The sequence below is a fragment of the Phaseolus vulgaris genome, chromosome 6 (genome assembly GCF_000499845.2).
Source record: "Phaseolus vulgaris cultivar G19833 chromosome 6, P. vulgaris v2.0, whole genome shotgun sequence".
Lineage (NCBI taxonomy): Eukaryota > Viridiplantae > Streptophyta > Magnoliopsida > Fabales > Fabaceae > Phaseolus > Phaseolus vulgaris.
Window position 1 is genome coordinate 5,429,803 of NC_023754.2, and position 20,325 is coordinate 5,450,127.

The 20,325-nt window shown below is 36.2% G+C and overlaps 1 protein-coding gene across 2 annotated transcripts; it reads right to left on the minus strand.

Annotated features, from left to right (window-relative positions):
- Positions 1-17,946: 17,946 nt before the first annotated feature.
- On the minus strand, positions 17,947-19,679 carry LOC137830988 (uncharacterized). Of its 2 annotated transcripts, XR_011084302.1 has the most exons (5): positions 19,283-19,679; positions 18,963-19,198; positions 18,719-18,886; positions 18,218-18,640; positions 17,947-18,140 (listed from the first exon to the last, which is right to left on the minus strand). XR_011084302.1 is itself a non-coding variant. In XM_068638442.1 (4 exons), exons 1-4 carry the CDS (start codon positions 19,664-19,666, stop codon positions 18,532-18,534), a joined length of 897 nt encoding a protein of 298 aa, XP_068494543.1. In that variant the 5' UTR covers positions 19,667-19,679; the 3' UTR covers positions 17,947-18,531. The 2 variants fall into 2 exon arrangements, 1 of the variants encoding a protein (XP_068494543.1); XM_068638442.1 differs by having other exon boundaries at positions 17,947-18,640.
- Between the last annotated feature and the right edge of the window lie 646 nt (positions 19,680-20,325).

The following is a 20,325-nucleotide window of genomic DNA, read 5'->3' on the forward strand; positions in this document are numbered from 1 at the left end:
TCAGACCCTGGTGGTCCATTTTGTTTCTTTTATGCCACACTTTTCAAAAAGGTTCTCTTGCGTCTCCCTCTATCCATTTTTTAAAAAGAGCTATTAACCGAGCTCAATGTTTCCCCTGCCTAGCTACACCCTAATAGGTGGGCATTTATTCGTGCTTTTATCATTTTGTGCTCACAGCTCAGTATCTCACCATCTGTTGAAGTTTTTATTTATTTCTTCGAGGCTAAACACACGAGCGGTAAACTGTAGGTATCTCTGAACAGTGCCCCTGGAAGAGCTTTGCTCACCCTCTTACAATCTTCTTATAAAATTTTTAAAGGAAAATTTGTTAAAGTTCGAGCTTCAACAGGAGATCCGACCCTACTGGACGGATTTCCCCTTTACTGGATCCCCGAACCTAAATTCCAGAGTGCTCGACGCCGGGAAGATTTGTCGTCAAAAGATCAAGGAATTTGCGAGTTCCTGACGAGCCTGAAGGTTGTTTTTGACACCTCCTACTTGTTAACAAAAGAGTACATCCCCAGTGCTCTAAAAGCTTACACTAGTACTCCTCATTTCCTATCCTTGGTGAAAATTGTTACAATTATAGGCCTTTAAACAAGAGGGGGGGTGAATTGTTTAATGAAAGATTTTCGAAAATTCTAGACAAGAATGAATATTAATACATAATCACACTTTTCCGTACAGCTTAACCTAGTTAACCATCCTTTAATCTTAATACATTTTAAACATGTCGGTCGATCAGTACCGAGTAATGAAACACCTCGGAACCATCCGGTCTCGACTGGTACAAAGTGCATTTATACCCCTTATTTTGTTCCTTTTCAAGGGCAAGAATAACACCCCTAATGTCAACTATTAAAGGAGTCTGAACCCCAAGAAAAACAGAGAAATAAACTCTCCCATACAATAACTAAAAATCCTAGCACATGATGAAAATTTGGAGAACCGCTGGAAGTCTGTTTAGTATTAATCTTAATACAACCAGAAAATGAAAATTGTAAATATAATCATATCTGACATGAACATCAAAGTGTCTTTACAAGTATTCTCACCATACTAAAACAGAACAAGAGTAAACGAGACTGAGTGGACAAAAACTTAAAATACTGATAGGACATATTTAACCTTGTAAGAACATAAACAATTATAATTTTAACTTTCAATCATTTAATATAGGAAATTTGTGCACTTATAGCACATCATACAATAATTATTCAATATATTTAAAATATAATATTTTATAAATAAATTACCAATAATAAAATGGTTGATAAATATACAAAAGATAAATTTTAATCATATACTCGTCTTCTATATATATTTGATATAATAATAATCATAATAAATTAACAAAGAATAACGATTCTATGATTATTATTCATATCTTTAATCATAAAAAATAAGGTTTCGGAATTTGTATAATAACTCTCCCATCATAGGAATATTCACCTCTTTTTTAATAGTACTCGTTTTCTATTATTCAATGAATTCATATTTCCATATATTCTGGTTGAATTAAGTGCCAGAGTATAATTTTGAACGTGATTTTCATTTGATTCTTGGTAATATTTTAATACCTATGCCTCAACTATTATAAAACTCAAAACTTACGCCCCTCATTATCATCTTTGTCAGATACCAATCTAAGAGCTTTTTTGTTTCTTATTTTATAATAATTATTTTAAAATTTATTTCTAAAATAGTTTTTGATCTGATAGTAATTTTAAAATGTGTACACTGTTAATATACGTTAATTGAACTATAATTAAGCTCAATTATCACATGTTCTTATTCTAGTTTTATAAGTAAAGAGCCGTTTGATTACGTCAACCTTCAACTGCGGAAAACGTGGCTAATACCTGTGCTGTCGTGGGTAGAGGCAACAAGGTGTTAGGTTTTTCAAAAGCAAATTTGGTGGCTTCTGCTTTTTATTTATTTCTGCTAATAAAAAAATAAAAACAATCAAAGTTTGTTTATTTAACATTCCAAGAGAAGTTCACGGGCTCTGGATTTGTTTTTAAAAGGAAGAGGATAGGAGAGTGAGATTTTGAAGGGTGAGTACATGTCTTGAAAAGTTCTGGCCAGGAAATACTTGGTATTTAAGCGCGTCCATTGGTGACCCACCTCTCTTTTCTGGGAACTTACCTGGTGTACTAGTTCACGATCTACAACATGCAACAAAGATCAACTTTGACAAATTTTCTAGAACTCATGTGTCGAGAATCACAAATGATTATGTACTACCGTAACTCGACGGTAAAAGGCAATATAACACCAAACTTTTGTACCATACAGCTTCATAGAAGTGTTGAGTGACAAAACTTATCGGCTGAAAAATTCAAGACGATGAAGCCATTCCTCGGACGAGGAACGCGCCAAGCCTCAAGTTTAATTTCATGTTTTTTAATGAGGTCACCCAATAAATTTCGATTGAAATATTTTCTCGAGTTTTGTACAATGCAATTAAGAACTTGTTTTCCTTGCGTTAGAGGTCTCGTGAGTGGAAAGGCAGGTTCATAGAGACCGCCTCCCCCTTCGAGTGAGAACGCCAAGCTTGAAAGAAATAGTTCACCAGATAAATCCTCCTCGCCCAAGCTGAGGTCAGTTAAGAACTTGTTTTCCTTGCGTTAGAGGTCTTGTGAGTGGAAAGGCAGGTTCGTAGAGAACTTCTCCCCTCTCAAGTGAGAACGCCAAGGTTGAACAAAATAGTTCACCAGATAAATCCTCCTCACCCTCGAGCGAAGCTGAGGTTAGTTAAGGAATTGTTTACCTTGTGTTAGAAGTCTTGTGAGCGGAGAGGTAGGTTCATGAGAGAACACCTTCCCTCTCGAGTGAAAGCGCAAAGGTTGAACGAAATAGTTCACCAGTTAAATCATCCTCACCCTTGAGCGAAGCTAAGGTCAGTTAAGGACTTATTTTCCTTGCGTTAGAAGTCTTGTGAGCGGAGAGGTAGGTTCATGAGAGAACACCTTCCCTCTCGAGTGAAAGCGCAAAGGTTGAACGAAATAGTTCACCAGTTAAATCATCCTCACCCTTGAGCGAAGCTAAGGTCAGTTAAGGACTTATTTTCCTTGCGTTAGAAGTCTTGTGAGCGGAGAGGTAGGTTCATGAGAGAACACCTCCCCTCTCGAGTGAAAGCGCCAAGGTTGAACGAAATAGTTCGCCAGTTAAATCCTCCTCGTCCTTGAGCGAAGCTAAGGTCAGTTAAGGACTTGTTTTCCTTGTGTTGGAAGTCTTGTGAGCGGAGAGGTAGGTTCATGAGAGAACACCTCCCCTCTTGAGTGAAAGCGCCAAGGTTGAACGAAATAGATCGCTAGTTAAATCCTCCTCGCCCTTGAGCGAAACTGAGGTCAGTTAAGGACTTGTTTTCCTTGCGTTAGAAGTCTTATGAGTGGAGAGGTAGGTTCATGAGAGAACACCTCCCCTCTCGAGTGAAAGCGCCAAGGTTGAACAAAATAATTCACTAGATAAATCCTCCGCGCCCTTGAGCGAAGCCGAGGTCAGTCGAGGGTTTGTTCCCCTTGCGTTAGAGGCCTCGTAAGTGGAAAGGTAGGTTCGTAGAGAACACCCCCCCTTTCGAGCAAGAGCGCCAAGGAGGAACGACCTAGTTCACAGTTAAAACCCCCTCCTTACTGTTGAACCAAGTGTGTTCAAGCTTTGAAGAATCCAAACCCTTTGAAGGTTGATGAAAGGCTGGATGTGCTTGTTGTTGCTGAGCTGTCTTTTAGATAGGATCTGGGGTAGAATTTATGTATAACCCACTCTTGATTGAATCCAAAGCATAACCATTCTCAATCATTTTAAATGAAAAATGTTTTTCAAACTAAGTGAAAAACAACCTGTTGTTTTGTCAAAACAACCGATTGTTTTAGAAAGGTTGAAAACTGTTTTCAATGATTGACTTGCTATCAAAACCAAAACAACCGATTGAATCATGGAAACAACCGATTGTTTGTTTTGGGACCATAACAGAAAACTGTTTTGTGCTTTGACTGAGCATTAAATGATTTTCTAACTGTTTACGCTCCAGTTTTTAATGCTTTGACGAATCTTTAAATGCAATTAATAGTTTCTTAAGATTATGCAACAAACAACTTTGTTTTAAATACTGAAAAACAGATTTGAGTTTTTCAACTAATTTGAGATTTTGAAAAGTTGAGAATTGCTTAGAGATTGCATTGATCAAAGAGTGTAAGATAGGATTTTCATATTGTATTGATTTTAGATTTGTTCTGTAACAAGTGTAATCCTTTGTATCTTTTGAAAGAAACTTTTTGTGTATTGTTGAGAAGTGTTGTGTGTTCTTGAGGGGATCCAGATCAGCATTCTTAGTGTTGTGCTAGACCAAAGGAAGTGTGTGTCTTGAGGGGATCAAGGTCACTTCTTTGGTTTTGTTTTAAGTAATCTAGGGTTGATTACTTAGTGGATTCCCAGTGGTTTCTGGGAAGACTGGATGTAGCTCTGGGTTTAGAGTGAACCAGTATAAACCTCTATGTGCATTCTCTCTATCCTTAATCTCTTTAAATTCAGTTTTGATATTTGTGAACTGGTATAAACAACCGATTGTTTCTGCGAAACAACCGATTGTTTTTCTGGTGCTGTGCGTTTTGCTTTGTGTTTTGGCAAACTGATTTCTTTATCAATTGTTTCTCGAAGTAATTTCATTATTGACTTAAAAGTTTGCGAAAACCCTCTTTAAACCATTCAACCCCCCTTTAGTTTAAAGACATACATTCTAACAATTGGAATCAAGAGCTTGGTTCTTTAAATTTATTCAAGTGTGATCCTAAAACTGTTTTTTAATGGTTGATAGACTACCTTTTGGGAAATGTGCTTCAATCAACAGAGCACCTCTATTTTGTGGTTTGAACTACTAATTTTGGAAAGTCAGAATGAAAATCTTTGTGGAATCACTTGACAAAGGTATTTGGGATGCAATTGAAAATGGTCCTTTTGTCCCAAAATTTGAAAAAGATGGATCCTCCATTGAAAAGCCTTGGTCTCAATGGACTGATTCTGAAAGCCAGAAGGCCAAATTTGATTGCATTGCTAAAAACATAATAACTTATGCTTTGAATTCAGATGAGTTTTTCAGGGTCACTCAATGCAAATCAGCAAAGGAAATGTGGGACACCTTGGAGGTAACTCATGAAGGTACAAATGAGGTGAAGAGAGCTAGGAAGCATACTCTAATCCAATAGTATGAAATGTTCAGAATGCTCAAGGGTGAAACAATTGCTGAAGTGCAGAAAAGATTCACGCACATCATCAATCCTCTCATGAGCCTTGACAAGACCTTTGAAAAGGAAGAGCTAAACATCAAGATTTTGAAATGTCTTGATAGAGCAAGGCAACCTAAGGTAACTGCAATATCTATATCTAAAGATCTAACATCATTGAGTATGGCTTCTTTGTTTGGCAAGCTTAGGGAACATGAGTTAGAGATGAATCGACTCAATGTTCAAGAAAGCGAAGACAAGCATGTAAGGAGTATTGCCTTAAAAGCTGTCAAGCACAAAGGCAAACAAGAATCCAGCGATGATAGTGATGAAGAGAACCTTAGCCTGCTATCCAGAAAGTTTAGCAAATTCTTGAAGAGGAACCGCAACAAGGACAACAACAAAGATAGGTATGGAAATAAGAAATCCAATGATTATAATTCCAATAACTATACTTGTTTTGGTTGTGGTGAGCAAGGGCACATAAAGGCAGATTGCCCCAACAAAGAAAGCAAGGAGAAAAAGCCTAGCTACAAGGAAAAGAAGGGCGAGACAAAAAGAGCCTACATAGCTTGGGATGAGAATGAGGTATCCTTATCAAGTTCATCATCAAGTGAAGAAGAAAGAGCAAAAATCTGTTTGATTGCTAAAGGAGATGATGAATCTTGCAGCTCAAGTGAAGTAAGTTCTTGTGCTTCTTTAAATGAACAAAATTATAGTGAATTGCTTGAAGCTTTTCAAGAAACTCACGATGAAGCTAATAGATTGGTTCTTTCAAACAACCAATTGAAAGAACTTAACAGCTGGCTGGAAAAGAGAGTGAAGGCACTTGAAGAAGAGCTGGAAAAATCTAAAAAGGATTTTAAAAATCTTGAAACACATTTCAAAAACTCTTCTTGCAAGTGTGATACTCTCATTTGTGAAAATTGTGAAAACCTTGAAAAGAAAGTGCTTTATCTTGTTAATACTGTGGATAATCTTTCGAAAGGAAAATCTAACTTTGAGAATGTCTTGGCATCTCAAAAATGTCTTTTTGGAGAAGCTGGTTTAGGTTTTAATCCACAAAACAAACAAGATAAGTTTTCAATTTTTTTTCAAGAAAGCAAGTAAAACAACTAATTGTTAAGTCGAAACAACCGGTTGTTACATGCTTTTACTGCATGAAAAAGGGCCATTAGGTTAGATTTTGCAAAATAAGAAAGTTTTTCGTTCCCAGGGGCTTCATGAAATGGATTCCTAAAGGGTGTGAGGTTTCAAATGAGAAAAAGAAATCAAATGGACCCACATTTGTAAAGGGGCCAAATCTTGTTGCTTGAACTCATGTTTATGCAGGAAATCTAGAGAAGGGTGAGGGACTGAGTCATCTGATCAAGTTCTTGAAAGAAAAAGGCTAACATTGAAGTTGAATCAATGTTCTGTATCTGTCCAAAGGCTCTCAATGATCAAAAGAGGCTTCTTGATCACAAAGCATATGGCTCATTGAAAGAACATCATAAAGGATAAGACCTTCCTTATCTATATCTTTAATTTCTGTTTAAGTCCATATTCATGCTTAAACATCTCTTTTAAAATGTTCAAATTCATCTGCTTTGAATTCTTTCTGCTCATGATTAAAAATTCAAAATCAGTTTTACTGCTGCAGAAAAACAACCGATTGTTTTGTGTTTGACAACATTGTGAAGAAATCAATTTAATTTCTATTTTGAATTTCTGTCTGTTACAAATCACATTAAAGAAAGAATCCTTGGTCAATGAACCTGTGTTGAAAGTTGATCATGCTCAGAAAGAAGTTACAACAGTCATAAAGGAATATATTCCAAAATCTTGAAAATTCAAGAGCTTTTATGACTAGTCAAAGATCACATGTGATGACCATGTGATTTTCTGCTTTTTCTGACGTGCAGGGCTTGGTCAAGTCTTTTCTCTCTGAAAATCTGATACCTACTCACGTCATTGAATGCATTGTGATTCTGTTTTTGCTTTAAAATCTGTTGCAGTTGATCTATTTCAAAAGAACAACCAATTGAGCCATCTCCTGCAACATCTCTTGCTATTCTTGTGTGAGTTTTTCTCTGCTCCTTTTCTGCCATCATGGAATCAACTCCTCCCACCTCAAAGAGAGTTAAAACCAGAGCAGTAAGGTCTGGAGGAAGACTAGAAGGATGGTTTTCTGGAGATAATGATCTTATTGAAAGGTATAGGTTTGAGACTAGCACAAAGGTGATAAACAACCCCAAAGTTGTTTCCTTTGATTGGCTGAAAAGCCAAAAGCTAGACAATGTAAGGAGGCTGCTCAAAGATCAATCTCTCAGAAAGTTCTTGGAGATGAAGGGGAACATCTACCCAGATTTGATTAGTGTGTTCTACACAAACCTCAAAGTTGAGGGAAACAACCTTGTCTCTCATGTGAAGGGTGTAGATATGGAGATCACCTATGATGTGTGGACTGCAGTGGCGGGTCTGAAGTATTCTGGTATCAAAATCAACAAGGGGAACCTTGGTGTAGTGGAGGATTTCAACAAAGTCCAATACTACAAAAGCTGTTTGAAAAATCAAAATGGTCAAGTTAGGACTTGTTCGGTTGGAGGCTTGATGCTTGATGAAAGGTTGTTGGCCCTTATTGTAACTTGGCATTCTAACTTCAAGGAGGAGCAATCATTCTGTTCTTACAGAGGAGGACCTTGTGTATATCTACTGCATAATGAAGAAGATCATAATCAATTGGATCCATATCATCAAGGAACACATGCAAAAGGCAATGAGGTTAAGTGACTATCACTATCCATATACGGTTTTGATTTCTAAATTTTTGCTGTATTTTGAAGTGAATCTGGAAGTTGAGTCATCTGAGTTGGTTAAGTCATCTGAGTTGGGATTCACCAAAATAGGTGGCAAATGGATAAGCAAAGATGGTGACCTTGGTGCCTCATCAAGTGCTGCTGCTGATCTTGATGAAGAAGAGCATGCTGCTGATGTGGAGTTTCAACATGAAGATCAACCTGAAATAAATCAAGATGTTGGACCCAGTGTTGGAAATCAGGAAGATGGATTGCCAACAATGTCTTCTTTTGAGAGATACACGGTCAATGGGCTTGATGGATTTGCGGAGAATCAAAGAAATGTCCATGATCTGTGTGTAAGCAACTTCCATAGCATTGATAACAGGTTCAACAACATGGATTCACGCTTCATGACATTGGATGAACAGATTGAAGCTGTTCATAATCAGATTTTTGATCTACAATATGCCAAAGATGATTAAAGAAGAAAAACAACCGGTTGATGTCACAGAACAACCGATTGTTTTTATGGCTTGTATCAGTTTTTCTGTTTTCTGCTTATGCTCTTTAATTCTGTTTTATCAAGAACAATTATCTTTATATCTCTTCTTTTTGTCTATTTGTGAAGACAAATAGGGGGAGATTTATGTTGTGTGTTGTTATTTTCGTTTTTAATTTCTGCAAAAAAGTTTGTATGGTTGGTTAAAGAAAGCCTTATAGGTTTTTCTGTGCTCTGTGTGTCTTGAGGGGATCAAGGTCACTTCTTTGGTTGTGTTGTAAGTAATCTAGGGTTGATTGCTTAGTGGATTCCCCAGTGGTTTCTGGGAAGACTGGATGTAGCTTTGGGTTTAGAGTGAACTAGTATAAACCTCTGTGTCCATTCTCTCTATGCTTAATCTCTTTAAATTCAGTTTTTATATTTCTGAACTGGCATAAACAACCGATTGTTTCTGCGAAACAACCGATTGTTTTTCTGGTGCTGTGCTTTTTGCTTTGTGTTTTGGCAAACTGATTTCTTTATCAACTGTTTCTCGAAGTAATTACATTCTTGACTTAAAAAGTTTGCGAAAACCCTCTTTAAACCATTCACCCCCCCTCTAGTTTAAAGCCATACATTCTAACACTTACGATGAGGGCAACATATCAAAGAACGCTATAAGAAGCATCACGATGCCAGACACCACGAGTTAGCAGTTGAGCAAGTTAAAGAGCAGTTTTCGGTTTAAGGAAATAAAAGCAGTTATATGTTCGAGAAAGTAAAGTTACAAGCGGATAATAAATTTTTGTCTGAAAACTAAATACAAGCTAAGGAAGAATCCTTGGAACGATTTGACCGTTTACAACACGGATCAATACCACAAAGGGTGAAGCGTCCATCTCGGGGTGCAAACAGGCAACCTGAGCAAGGGCATCCTCGAATCCCGCGTCATAGGCATCAACAGCATCTTCGGTCAGCTCAGCTCTTAGCTTGTTGAAGGAGTTCGGCCTCCACTCGACCCAGCTGCACTTCTCGATTGATGATCCTTTCTTCAAGCTTCGTGATCTTGGATTTGGATGCCTCAGCTGTCTCCTCTAGCTCAAAGACTCGGATTCGTAGGGGCAGGATTCTTGCCTCCAGCTCGGCAACCTCTCGGCACTTGGCGTGAAGTTGTTTAGAGAGATCTTTTTCAGAACGGCGAAGGCAAGCCAACTCCTGCTTAACTGTAGTCTCGCAGGCAGCAAACGAACGAGCCAGTAGGGTTGTTTCTTCTTTAGTCTCTCTACTAGCGCCACCCTCGTTTCAGGCCTAGTTAGGAGAGCATTGGACTGTGCAAGAAGAGCCCCAAAATTGAAGCCCAGTCTTTCCCTAGCAGCTGCTTCATCCGAGTCCACCATCACCCCTAGTTGGAAGCCTTTAAGGGCATGCTGAAGGACAAGGGGAAGCTCAAGGGCAGGAGGAGTCGCAGAAGCACTCGCCCACCAAAGTTAGGGAACAAGGGAGTGCTTGTTGTTCGATCATCGAGCGAAGCCGAGCGACCAGTAGAAGAAGAATGGGAAGCCCCCGCCGGCGTAGGCCTAAGCCTCTTAGAGATTGGCCCCTCGGTGGAGTTCTCATCTGAGTTGATTTCCACCACCCTACTCTCGTAAGGAAACGGAGCGGGAGATGATTGGGCGGCAGCAAGAGGGACCACCACTACATGAATGGAAGGAGTAGGCGAGGGCGCGACTGTAGCAGAAGCAAGGGCGTGGGCGCTAGAAGTGCCCGCACCCCTAGACATCTCTCGGCGGCGAGTCAGGATACCAGCCAGCTTGGCCCGTTTCTCCTCACTCAGAACCATCCCTACGTGCAAATTTCAGAATAGGGGTTGATAACAGTACGACAACAGTAATCAGCTCCCTTAGGATCACAAAATGTTGTTTTTAATAAAAACGGGATAGGATACAATCCAAGAAGAAAGAATAATGTGAGAAAGCTGTCAATTTTTTTGGTTCGAGCAAGAACAAGTTTTTCTTCTTTCAGCAATTTAAAATCAAAGGTTGTTCCTTCATGTTTCTACGGTATGAAATTTGGTCACACATCACGAACATGCAAGTTTAAGAATTACCTTGTTCCAAAAGGGCTAGTTACATGGCTTCCTACAGAAAGGTGATAATCTGACAGGACCCAATGCTAAAGAGTACCATATATTTGATGTTTGCTTTGCAGAAAAGTAGCAAAAAACCAAACTAGTGCTATTTAAGAAGTGACTGCTCAAAACATATGACTGGTGATCTTACACAATTCACAGATTTGAAGCTTAAAGTTGAAGGTCATGTGACCTATGGGGACAACAACCATGGAAGAATCCTTGGAAGAGGAAATGTTAGAACTAAAGGATCAACCTTAATAGAGAATGTACTATATGTGGAAGGATTGAAACATAGCCTTCAAAGCATCAACCAATTGTGTGACAAGGGCTACCATATTAACTTTGAACCAACAAGTGCACAATCTAAAATGAGGCTTCTGGTAAGGTGTTGTTCATAGGTAAAAGGGTAAATAATATCTATCTCCTAGATATCATGTATAACTGATCTGAAAATTAATGCCTTTTATCAAAGGATGATGACTCATGGCTATGGCATAGGAGGTTAGCCCACATCGATACAAATCATTTAAATAAATTGAAATTCAAAGAACTTGTTTTTGGTTTAGCAAACATTAAATTCCAAGATAACAGATTGTGTGATGCATGTGTGAAGGGTAAACAAACAAGGATCTCTTTTAAATCAAAGGACATGATTTCTACAAGTAAACCTTTCGATGTTTTACATATGGATCTGTTTGGGCTCTCTAGAAATGCTAGCTTATCTGAAAATTATTATGCTTTGGTAATTGTGGATGATTTTTTAAGATATACTTGGAATCTCTTTCTTGTTTCTAAAAATGATGTTTATAAGGCTTTCAAGAAATTGGCTAAAATATTGCATAATGAAAATGGTTACAACATAAAATCTATTTGTATTGATCATGGGGGGAAATTTCAAAATGCTAAGTTTGACATATTTTGTGAAAAACATGGGATCATACATAGTTATTCAGCCTCTAGGACTCCCCAACAAAACAGTGTAGTTGAAAGGAAAAATAGATCACTTGAGGAGCTAGCTAGAACCATGTTAAATGAATCTAATTTACCTAAGTATTTCTGGGTAGATGCAGTATACATTGCTTCCTATGTGCTAAACAGAACATTAATTAGACCAATTCTTAAGAAAACTCCCTATGAACTCTATAGAGGTAAAAAGCCTTATATAAGCCATCTTAAAGTGTTTGGATGTAAATACTTTATCTTAAATAATGGGAAATATAATATGGAGAAATGTGATCCTAACTCTGATGGAGGTATACATATTGGTTGTACTATTAATGGTCATGCTTATCGAGTTTACAATACAAGTTTGCTAACTGTAGAGGAATCCATGCATGTTGTGTTCGATGAATATGATAACTACTTGCCTAAACTTGTTGTGGATGAAGTTGAAGTAGATGATTTAAGAAATGTACTTTAAAAGAATAAATTGATTGATTTAGATGCAACTAGTTCATGTGACGTCAAAGAACTTGTTGTTACTGTAGATTTTCCTAAAGAGTGGAAAACTCATAGAGACTTAACACTTGAGAATGTGATTGGCAACATTAAGAGAGGAGTCTCAACCAGAAAGTCTCTGAACAATTTTTGTGAGACAATGGCATTTGTTTAACAAGTTGAGCCTAAGAATTAGAATGAAGCTCTACAAGACAACAAATGGATTTTGGCTATGCAGGAAGAGCACAATCGGTTTACAAGGAATGAAGTATGGTCTCTAGTTCCAAGAACATCTGAGATGAATATGATTGGGACTAAGTGGGTGTGCAGAAACAAAATGGATGAGCATGGGGTAATCACAAGGAACAAAGCAAGGCTGGTTGTCAAGGGTTATAACCAGGAAAAAGGAATCGATTATGATGAGACATATGCACCAGTGGCAAGACTTGAAGTTGTCAGACTTCTCTTAGCCTTCTCATTCATAAGGGGATTCAAGTTATTCCAAATGGATGTAAAGAGTTCATTCTAAATGGTTATATAAATGAAGAAGTCCTTATATCACAGCCCCCAGGATTTGAGGAGTACAAATTTCCTGAACATGTATTCAAGCTCAAAAAGGCACTCTATGGACTTAAACAAGCTCCTAGGAAAAGATATGAGAGATTGAGTGATTTTCTGCTGTCTCACGACTATAGTCGTGGTACATCTGACAAGACATTGTTCATTAAGAAAAAGAGTGAAGACATTATACTTGTACAAGTATATGTGGATGATATCATTTTCGGTTCTACAAATGAAGGTTTATGTGAAACATTTGTGGAGGTTATGAAGAGTGAATTTGAGATGTCTATGATGGGGAGCTGAATTACTTCCTTGGTCTACAAGATGTCACCTTGATCAGGACACCAATTTCTACAAGTTGTCACCTTGATCAGGACCCTGCTGGAAAATCTGTTGATCAAACCAAATACAGAGGTTTAACCGGTTCATTATTATATCTAATAGTTAGCATACCTGATATTATGTTTTTTGTATGTACGTGTGTCAAGTTCCAATCTTCTCCCAAGGAATTACATTTCAATGTAGCCAAGAGAATTCTGAAATACTTACAAGGAACCAAAGAAGTTGGTCTATGGTGTCCAAGTAATGTATCATTAATCCTAACTGAATTTTCTGATTCAGATTTTGCAGGTTGTAAAATTGATAGGAAAAGCACAAGTGGAACCTGCCATATGCTTGGGTCAATCTTAATCCCTTGGCATTGTAAAAAACAAGCATTTGTTGCTCTTTCTACGACAGAGGCGGAGTATATTGCAGCTAGAAGTTTTTGTGCTCAAACTTTATGGTTAAAACAACAACTAAGTGATTTTTGTATCATGCTAAGTAGAATATCTATCTTATGTGATAACACTAGTTGCATTAACTGGACAAAAAATCCTCTTATGCATTCTAGAAGTAAGCATATTTAGATAAGACATCATTTTCTACATGAACATATTGCTAATGGGAATTATGAAATTAAATTCATTAGAACTGAAATGCAACTAGCTGATCTTTTCACAAAACCTCTTGCTAAATATAGGTTCAATTTTCTACTAAATGAATTAGGCATAATAACCATAAATTGCTCTCAGCGGTAATATTTTAATCTGTTGTTTCTCATTTTAATGTGTTGTTTTTTTGATTCAGGATCACCTGTATGACTAGAAAGGAGAAACACATTCTTTTCCTTTAACCATTGACTGCTTTTTATGGTGGTTACTGACCAACAGTTTTTTTACTACTTTGTCTAGGAAATCCTAACTGAATTGATGCATTCATTGGGTCATAAATTGTATTGATTGGGTCATGAATCAAAACAAAACTGAAAAATTCATTTCCAACATATTATTGCTATACCCAAAATAGAATCCTGCTGTACTTCAAGAATAAAATTTGTACAAACATCTATTGCATGATATTTTCCCCAAACCCACACTCAAACTCCTGAACCTATTCTTTCTATATAAGCATGTGCCTAAAATTGTTGATTCCTACACTTTACTACATTTTTCTCTAAGTTGTCTTTGTTATTTGTCTTCGATTAGTTTTGCATTCTGATTCTACCAGTTTTTTTTCTAACATATTCTCTAGCTGTTGTTTCTTCTTCTCCAGCGAGTGCAAATAAGAAAATATTTAGAAATGATATCCTTCTCACACAAAAAGAGAAGATCCCGAGAACAACACAACAACAATCAAGGGATACTAGAAAACTGGTTTGTTGGAGATGTTGAACCCATGACTACCTTCATACACGAGATTAGTAGAAAGCAAATCAATGTGCCAAAGGTGTTAGAGTTTTCCTTGTTGAAAAGTGAGAATTTAGCAGAACCAGGAGTTGTCCTCAAGCACCAGAGGCTGAAACATTTCCTGAAGATGGCTGGAAATGTATATCCAGATCTGGTAAAAGTCTTTTATACTAATCTTACTATGGATAGCACAAACCTTGTCTCATATGCTAAAATAAAAAAGACTCATTGATTATAGATTTCCATATGCTATTTTTTGTCTCCAAACTAATTGATTGTTTTGAGGTTGACACCACAAATGAGAGAAATGAGACTATCAAGGCAGTGAGTTAAATAGACAATTCAACTCTCATAAAGATGGGCTTTCAAAAGGAGGAAAACACATGAGTGTTTAAAAGAAATGTTGCTCCTAGAATGGAACATGGAGCATCCAACCAAGGCAATGCAAATGAGGATGATGTTGCTCCTCACATGGAAGATGAAATTATGGAAGTTGCGGAGGCATCTTGCTATGAGATGCATAATTCATCATCTCACAGTGAATTCACCAGCCCCGTCAATGCATGAGGATGTTGTTGCCAATAACTTCAATGCTCTAGTTGCATATCAGGCACTTGAGTATCGTGGTGAACCACTTTCCAGTTTTGAAAGAGAAGCCCTTCATCACATGGATACTCTCTCTGCTGACCAAAGGACTTACTTTGAAATGACTCAAGCTAGGTTTCAACACCTAGATATCAAATTGAAGGTGTTCAAGAACAACTTGCAGAGCTCTATTATAGGCACAAGTGATTTCTCCTCTATGTGCTTTAATCTTATCTCTGGACTATCTTTAATTTTTTCGCATTGTTTTTTATCTTGGACTGTAATGTGCTTAGACACTTTATTTGGTTTTTGCTTGTTTTTCTCTTACTATGTAAACCAATCCTATTTAATGAAAACAAATGGGGGAGAAGAAAAGCTCATGTAGGTACAATATGCAGAAAGGTGAACTGTATGCAGGATGGTATTGATTAAGTATGGTATTGCATTTTAGTTTGTCTATTTTGTTATTTTTGTTAAGATGCAGATTATTGTGAAAAATATGAAATCAAAGTGCAGATGATATTGCATTGACCACGAGTCTTCCTTCAAAGCAATAGGGATTTGTCTCCATCGAATAGGGGGAGATTGTTGAAGATAGATGAAGAATCTTCTTAATTTGGACAAAGAATATGTTTGATGAAGAAAATCTTTTTGAAGAATGGTGTATTGTAATTCATGGTCCCTATTAGGTTAAAGGTTGTTTATACATGCCTTTTGCACTATGATCTAACTCATATCTCGTAACCAAGGTGATGAGCTCAAGCATAAGGGTTTCTTACAAAGTTTTCTCAAAATCTGTTTTAAAGTTTTTCTAAACTAGTTTACTGCAAAAATAAATAAATCTGTTGTTTTATAAAACATTAGATTCTTTTTGTACTGGTGCAAATTTGATAAGCCTTTTTCAAAATTATGTTTTAGGACCAAAATCAGTTTAGCTCATTATTATTGTTATAAACTGATATGAAAGTGGTTATGTAACTACCAAATGTATTTTCAAAAAATAATTTGTTCATTTAAACTTCAATTTGTTTTTTTTATAACAACTTTTAACTGATTTTTGAAAAAATTTTGTGATTTGAAAGCTATAAAAGGAGAAGTGTATTTCATATCCAAAGAAGTTAGAAACCATACGTGTGAATACAAATTAAAGAGCTTTCACTGAGAAGTTTGAAATTCTTTTTGGTTTTTGAAAGTTTGTCTCAAAAATCTCAAGTGTTCTTGTGTTGGTGAGTCTTGGTTAGAGGTACCAGGTTCTGTCACAGTGGTGCTGCAGAGATAGTTTTGTTCTTGACCTCTTGCATCTGCAATTCAGGTGTTTTCATTCCTATTATATTCTTTTGTAAAGGTGTTTGTAAAGATTTGTAAAGAATCAAGAAGTATTTGTAAAGATTACTATGGTTTAGTGGAATCCACCTTGGTATAAGGTGGGACTGGATATAGCCCTTGTTGAGTGAACTAATATAAATTGTGCGTGCCTTTCCCTCTTCTTTATCTTTGCACATAAATCTGGAAAACTGATAATATGCTATAAAATGAATCTATTGATTTGAAATTGAATCTGTTTTTTTATAGGATGATTTTGTACTTCAAGATTCTGAAAAAATCTTTGTCTTCTTAAGAATCACTAAATCTGTAAATCCTTGATTGGGTAACACAAGTATTGAGGGTCACTAAATAATTTTGTTCAAGATCCATATTCTTTTAAAATTGATTTCAAAGATTTGAGATTTGTTTTTCTGAATTGGGATCTTTTTCAAATATCTTTGTTGTTGCTTGGTAAATCTGCTTGTGTTGAAATTTGTAAAGCTAGAAATTAAATTCATTGATTCTAAAACCAATCTGTTTAATTTCTGGAAGTGCTTTTGAAATCAGAAAAATAAATTTGTTTTACTCTAAATCAATATGTTCTTTTTTGTCATGATTTCTGAAAACAGTATTCTTTGCAAAAAAAATTATAAGTTCAATCCACCCCTCTTGAACTTATACACTAATAAACCCAAGAGTTTGATCTAGGGTTTAGGGTTTGTTGTACTCCCCAAGTAAGATTTCTTGCATCAATGTATAATTTGTGGTAGGGAAAGTGTGAACTTTATTGCAATTAGAAAAGTCAGTAGAGTATAACCTGTTTAGTGTGTTTCAATTTTGTATCTTTGAATTGTGAATGAATTTTGGGGATGGATAAAAAAAAATTATATTTTATTATATATGGTGAGAATGGAAGAAACTTTTGTAATCAATGTCAATTTTGAAATTTCAAAAATATAATAATGATTTATAACTATTTATCCAATTATATCTTGGTAGTTTCTATATTTATTTGGTTTCTATTATATTTAATTCTCTTTTATCAAAATTTATAAGATGTTTAGAAAACTTAACACTATTTTTTTGTATTTTTTACGGCTTGTGGACAATGAAGACAATCATAAAGAATAATGAACTTATTGTTATGTAGTAAAGAAACAACACATTATGTTTTTTAACTAAGTTTTGTAGTTTTAATTTTGAAGACTTGATCTTTATCATTATCCTTCAAGACAAATTTTTTGATTATGTAGTTTCAACATATCCATTAAAATATGAGAGAATTCTTGTTGGGTCCACTAGTGCAGATAAGTTAAACAAATGCGGCTATTTTAAATTTACAAATGCGGTCATAGAACCGCATTTGATCAACACGCATTTGTAAATCTGGAATTTACAAATGCGGTCCTATGACCGCATTCATAAATCACATTTACAAATGCGGTCATTTTAGATAACCGCATTTGTATATTATTCTGAATTAGGGAGTGAGTTTGGGATTTAGGATTTATGAATGCGGTCTTGGTAAAAACCGCATTCATAAATCACTATTTACAAATGCGGTCATTTACTAAGACCGCATTTGTAAATGCGAATTCACTATTTACAAATGCGGTCTTGGTAAATGACCGCATTTGTAAATAGTGTTTTTTTTTTTTTGGTACATCCTGTTTTGTGCAGAAACCGTATTTAAATAACCTGCATAATGATTAAACCCAGCCAGACAAATACAAAAATGTAGTAACCAATTGAAATCATCAAAATGTACATTTACAAGTGATCAAATTACATATAATAAAACCACTAATGTTGTTTACTTATGCTAGAGTTATAAAAATTAATGAAGTATGTGGACCAAGAATCTCTAACATATGAAATGCCTTCCTCACTCATTGGTGTTTCTTCTGTGAATAACTGCATTGCAAAGTTGACATAAATTAGTTTCTAGATATATATATGTTCAAGAATTATAAAAATGATTTAACATATACCTCCTTCCAACCAGTTTTAACACCTAGTCTTATAATGGTAATCATCCATTGCATAATGTAATAGCCACACTCATAGCTTCCTGGTTGTTTATTACACTATATAATTCAATAAAAAGTAATATGTTAGTATATTGATAAACAATGATAATAGAGAAAGAAAAAAATTACAAACCTTTACTCTTATGTAGTTCAAATTATTTGAACTGGATCGACCTTTTAGGATGTTATATCCACGCCATGAACTGGTTAATACAAAAAACCTCGTTAGTAGATGGTTAATTAGTAACATATACAAAGTTAAGTTTATACTATACTTACGTATCAATGATATCCTTAAATTTTGTGGGCATCTTCTTGTGTAGGGAACAGAACCACACAGCAGTCTTATCAACCATTGATAAGACAAGTAACTGCCAATGATGCCTATATGATCATTGAAAAGAGTTAGTAAATATTTAAAACATGAAATAATAATAATTGATGACATATAATTAAACTTACTCATTAATGTAAGGGCATAAATAAATTTGTTTTCCCTCTTTTTCCAGGATGTTAGTGATGTATGCTTGAGTCTCAGTTGAGTTTGGTCCAACGGGATTAGTATATGCAGGATCTACGAATCCATACATATTTTCCTTCCCCTCAGTGATACAGACTCTATGCAAAAACCTACAAGTTTTTAGTTAAAGCATAATCAATAATAATTTAACATAAAGTAAATTGAATAATAGGTAAAGATACTTACATCATAAAAAATTGAATTATACTTATATTGAGCTCCTGGTTCCCAGATATAAATTCTGATAAATCTGTGTTGTAAATCATCAGTGGCAGTTCAGTGTTGATTTGAAAAAATGTATTATCCCACGGAACTGGAAAATGATCATTGCCAATCTGACTAGCAATGAGACGTAGGGAAGCCATAGGATCGTCAACTGGAACCTCACGCTTCTTTTTCGGAGTTGGTGGCTGAAAAGGTTCCTACAAGATAAACAACATTTGTATTAAATTATATGTAATATATAAATATAAATAAAAAATAATATAATGAAACAAAATTATTACATGAGGTTCGGGCATAGATCGAATGAGCTCTCTGGGCCAGGCAACGAATGTCTGAAATGCATCGGCCACAGTGGTTACCTCATCTGAAGGTAGTGGAACACGAGCATCAGGAAATCGTACTTTTTCAACAGTTACCTTCGCCACATCAGGGGAGAGAGGAACGCTATGTAAGGTGGTGGCGTTTTTATAGACTTTTCCAAGTGCCACCACCCGAGGAAGTTTGCCGCCCACTACCAGTAGCTCACAATCCTCTGTCTGCCCATTGATATCATCCCCTGATGTTGGAGGAGCCGCACAACTCCCCTTTGTGCTCTTGGGAGTGGGACTAACAAGGGGTTCAATCGGCTCAGCACAAACTTGTTGCGATAGAAACTCTTGTCGCATTCGATCATTCTCCTTTTTCATCTGCAGCCACATCAAATCAGTCTCCTTTCTCATCTCCTCCATTATTTCTTCACGTAACTTAGTCTTCATTTGAGTTTCCTTCTTGGAGGAGGAGGATGGTTGTCGTTCTGAAACTCCAAAAAAAAGTTTAATTCCGACCCCTTGTCCAGCGGCACGAACACGACCAGAGTGTTCAGGTCGTCCAATTGCTTCAACCAGGATATCGTGACGACCTTCAGCAACAAATGTACCGTCGGATTCCAAGGAATCCTGCAAGAGTACACAAAAATCATATTTTCAATCATTAATATAATTAATGCTTTAAAAAAATTGAAAATAACAAAAATAACTTACAATTTTTTCGATTATAACCCCGGATTGCTCGGAACTTGGTGCACCGGACTTTTTAATTCGGGCCCTCTTCCATTTTTCATGGCGAAAAGGTGGTGGAGGAGAAGTGACCCCTGTTTCCACATTCTCAGAATACGTCCCCTGTTGAGATTTCTCCTTTTCCACCATCAGTGTTTGCTCAAGTTTTCTATACCCCGAACGAGACATAACGTGCGGGGTAAGATTCTTCAAAGCTATCTCTTGAGCTTTCTTCCGACGATCCTGTCATAATTGAAATAAACAAACTGAAGTAAATAAGATAAACTTAT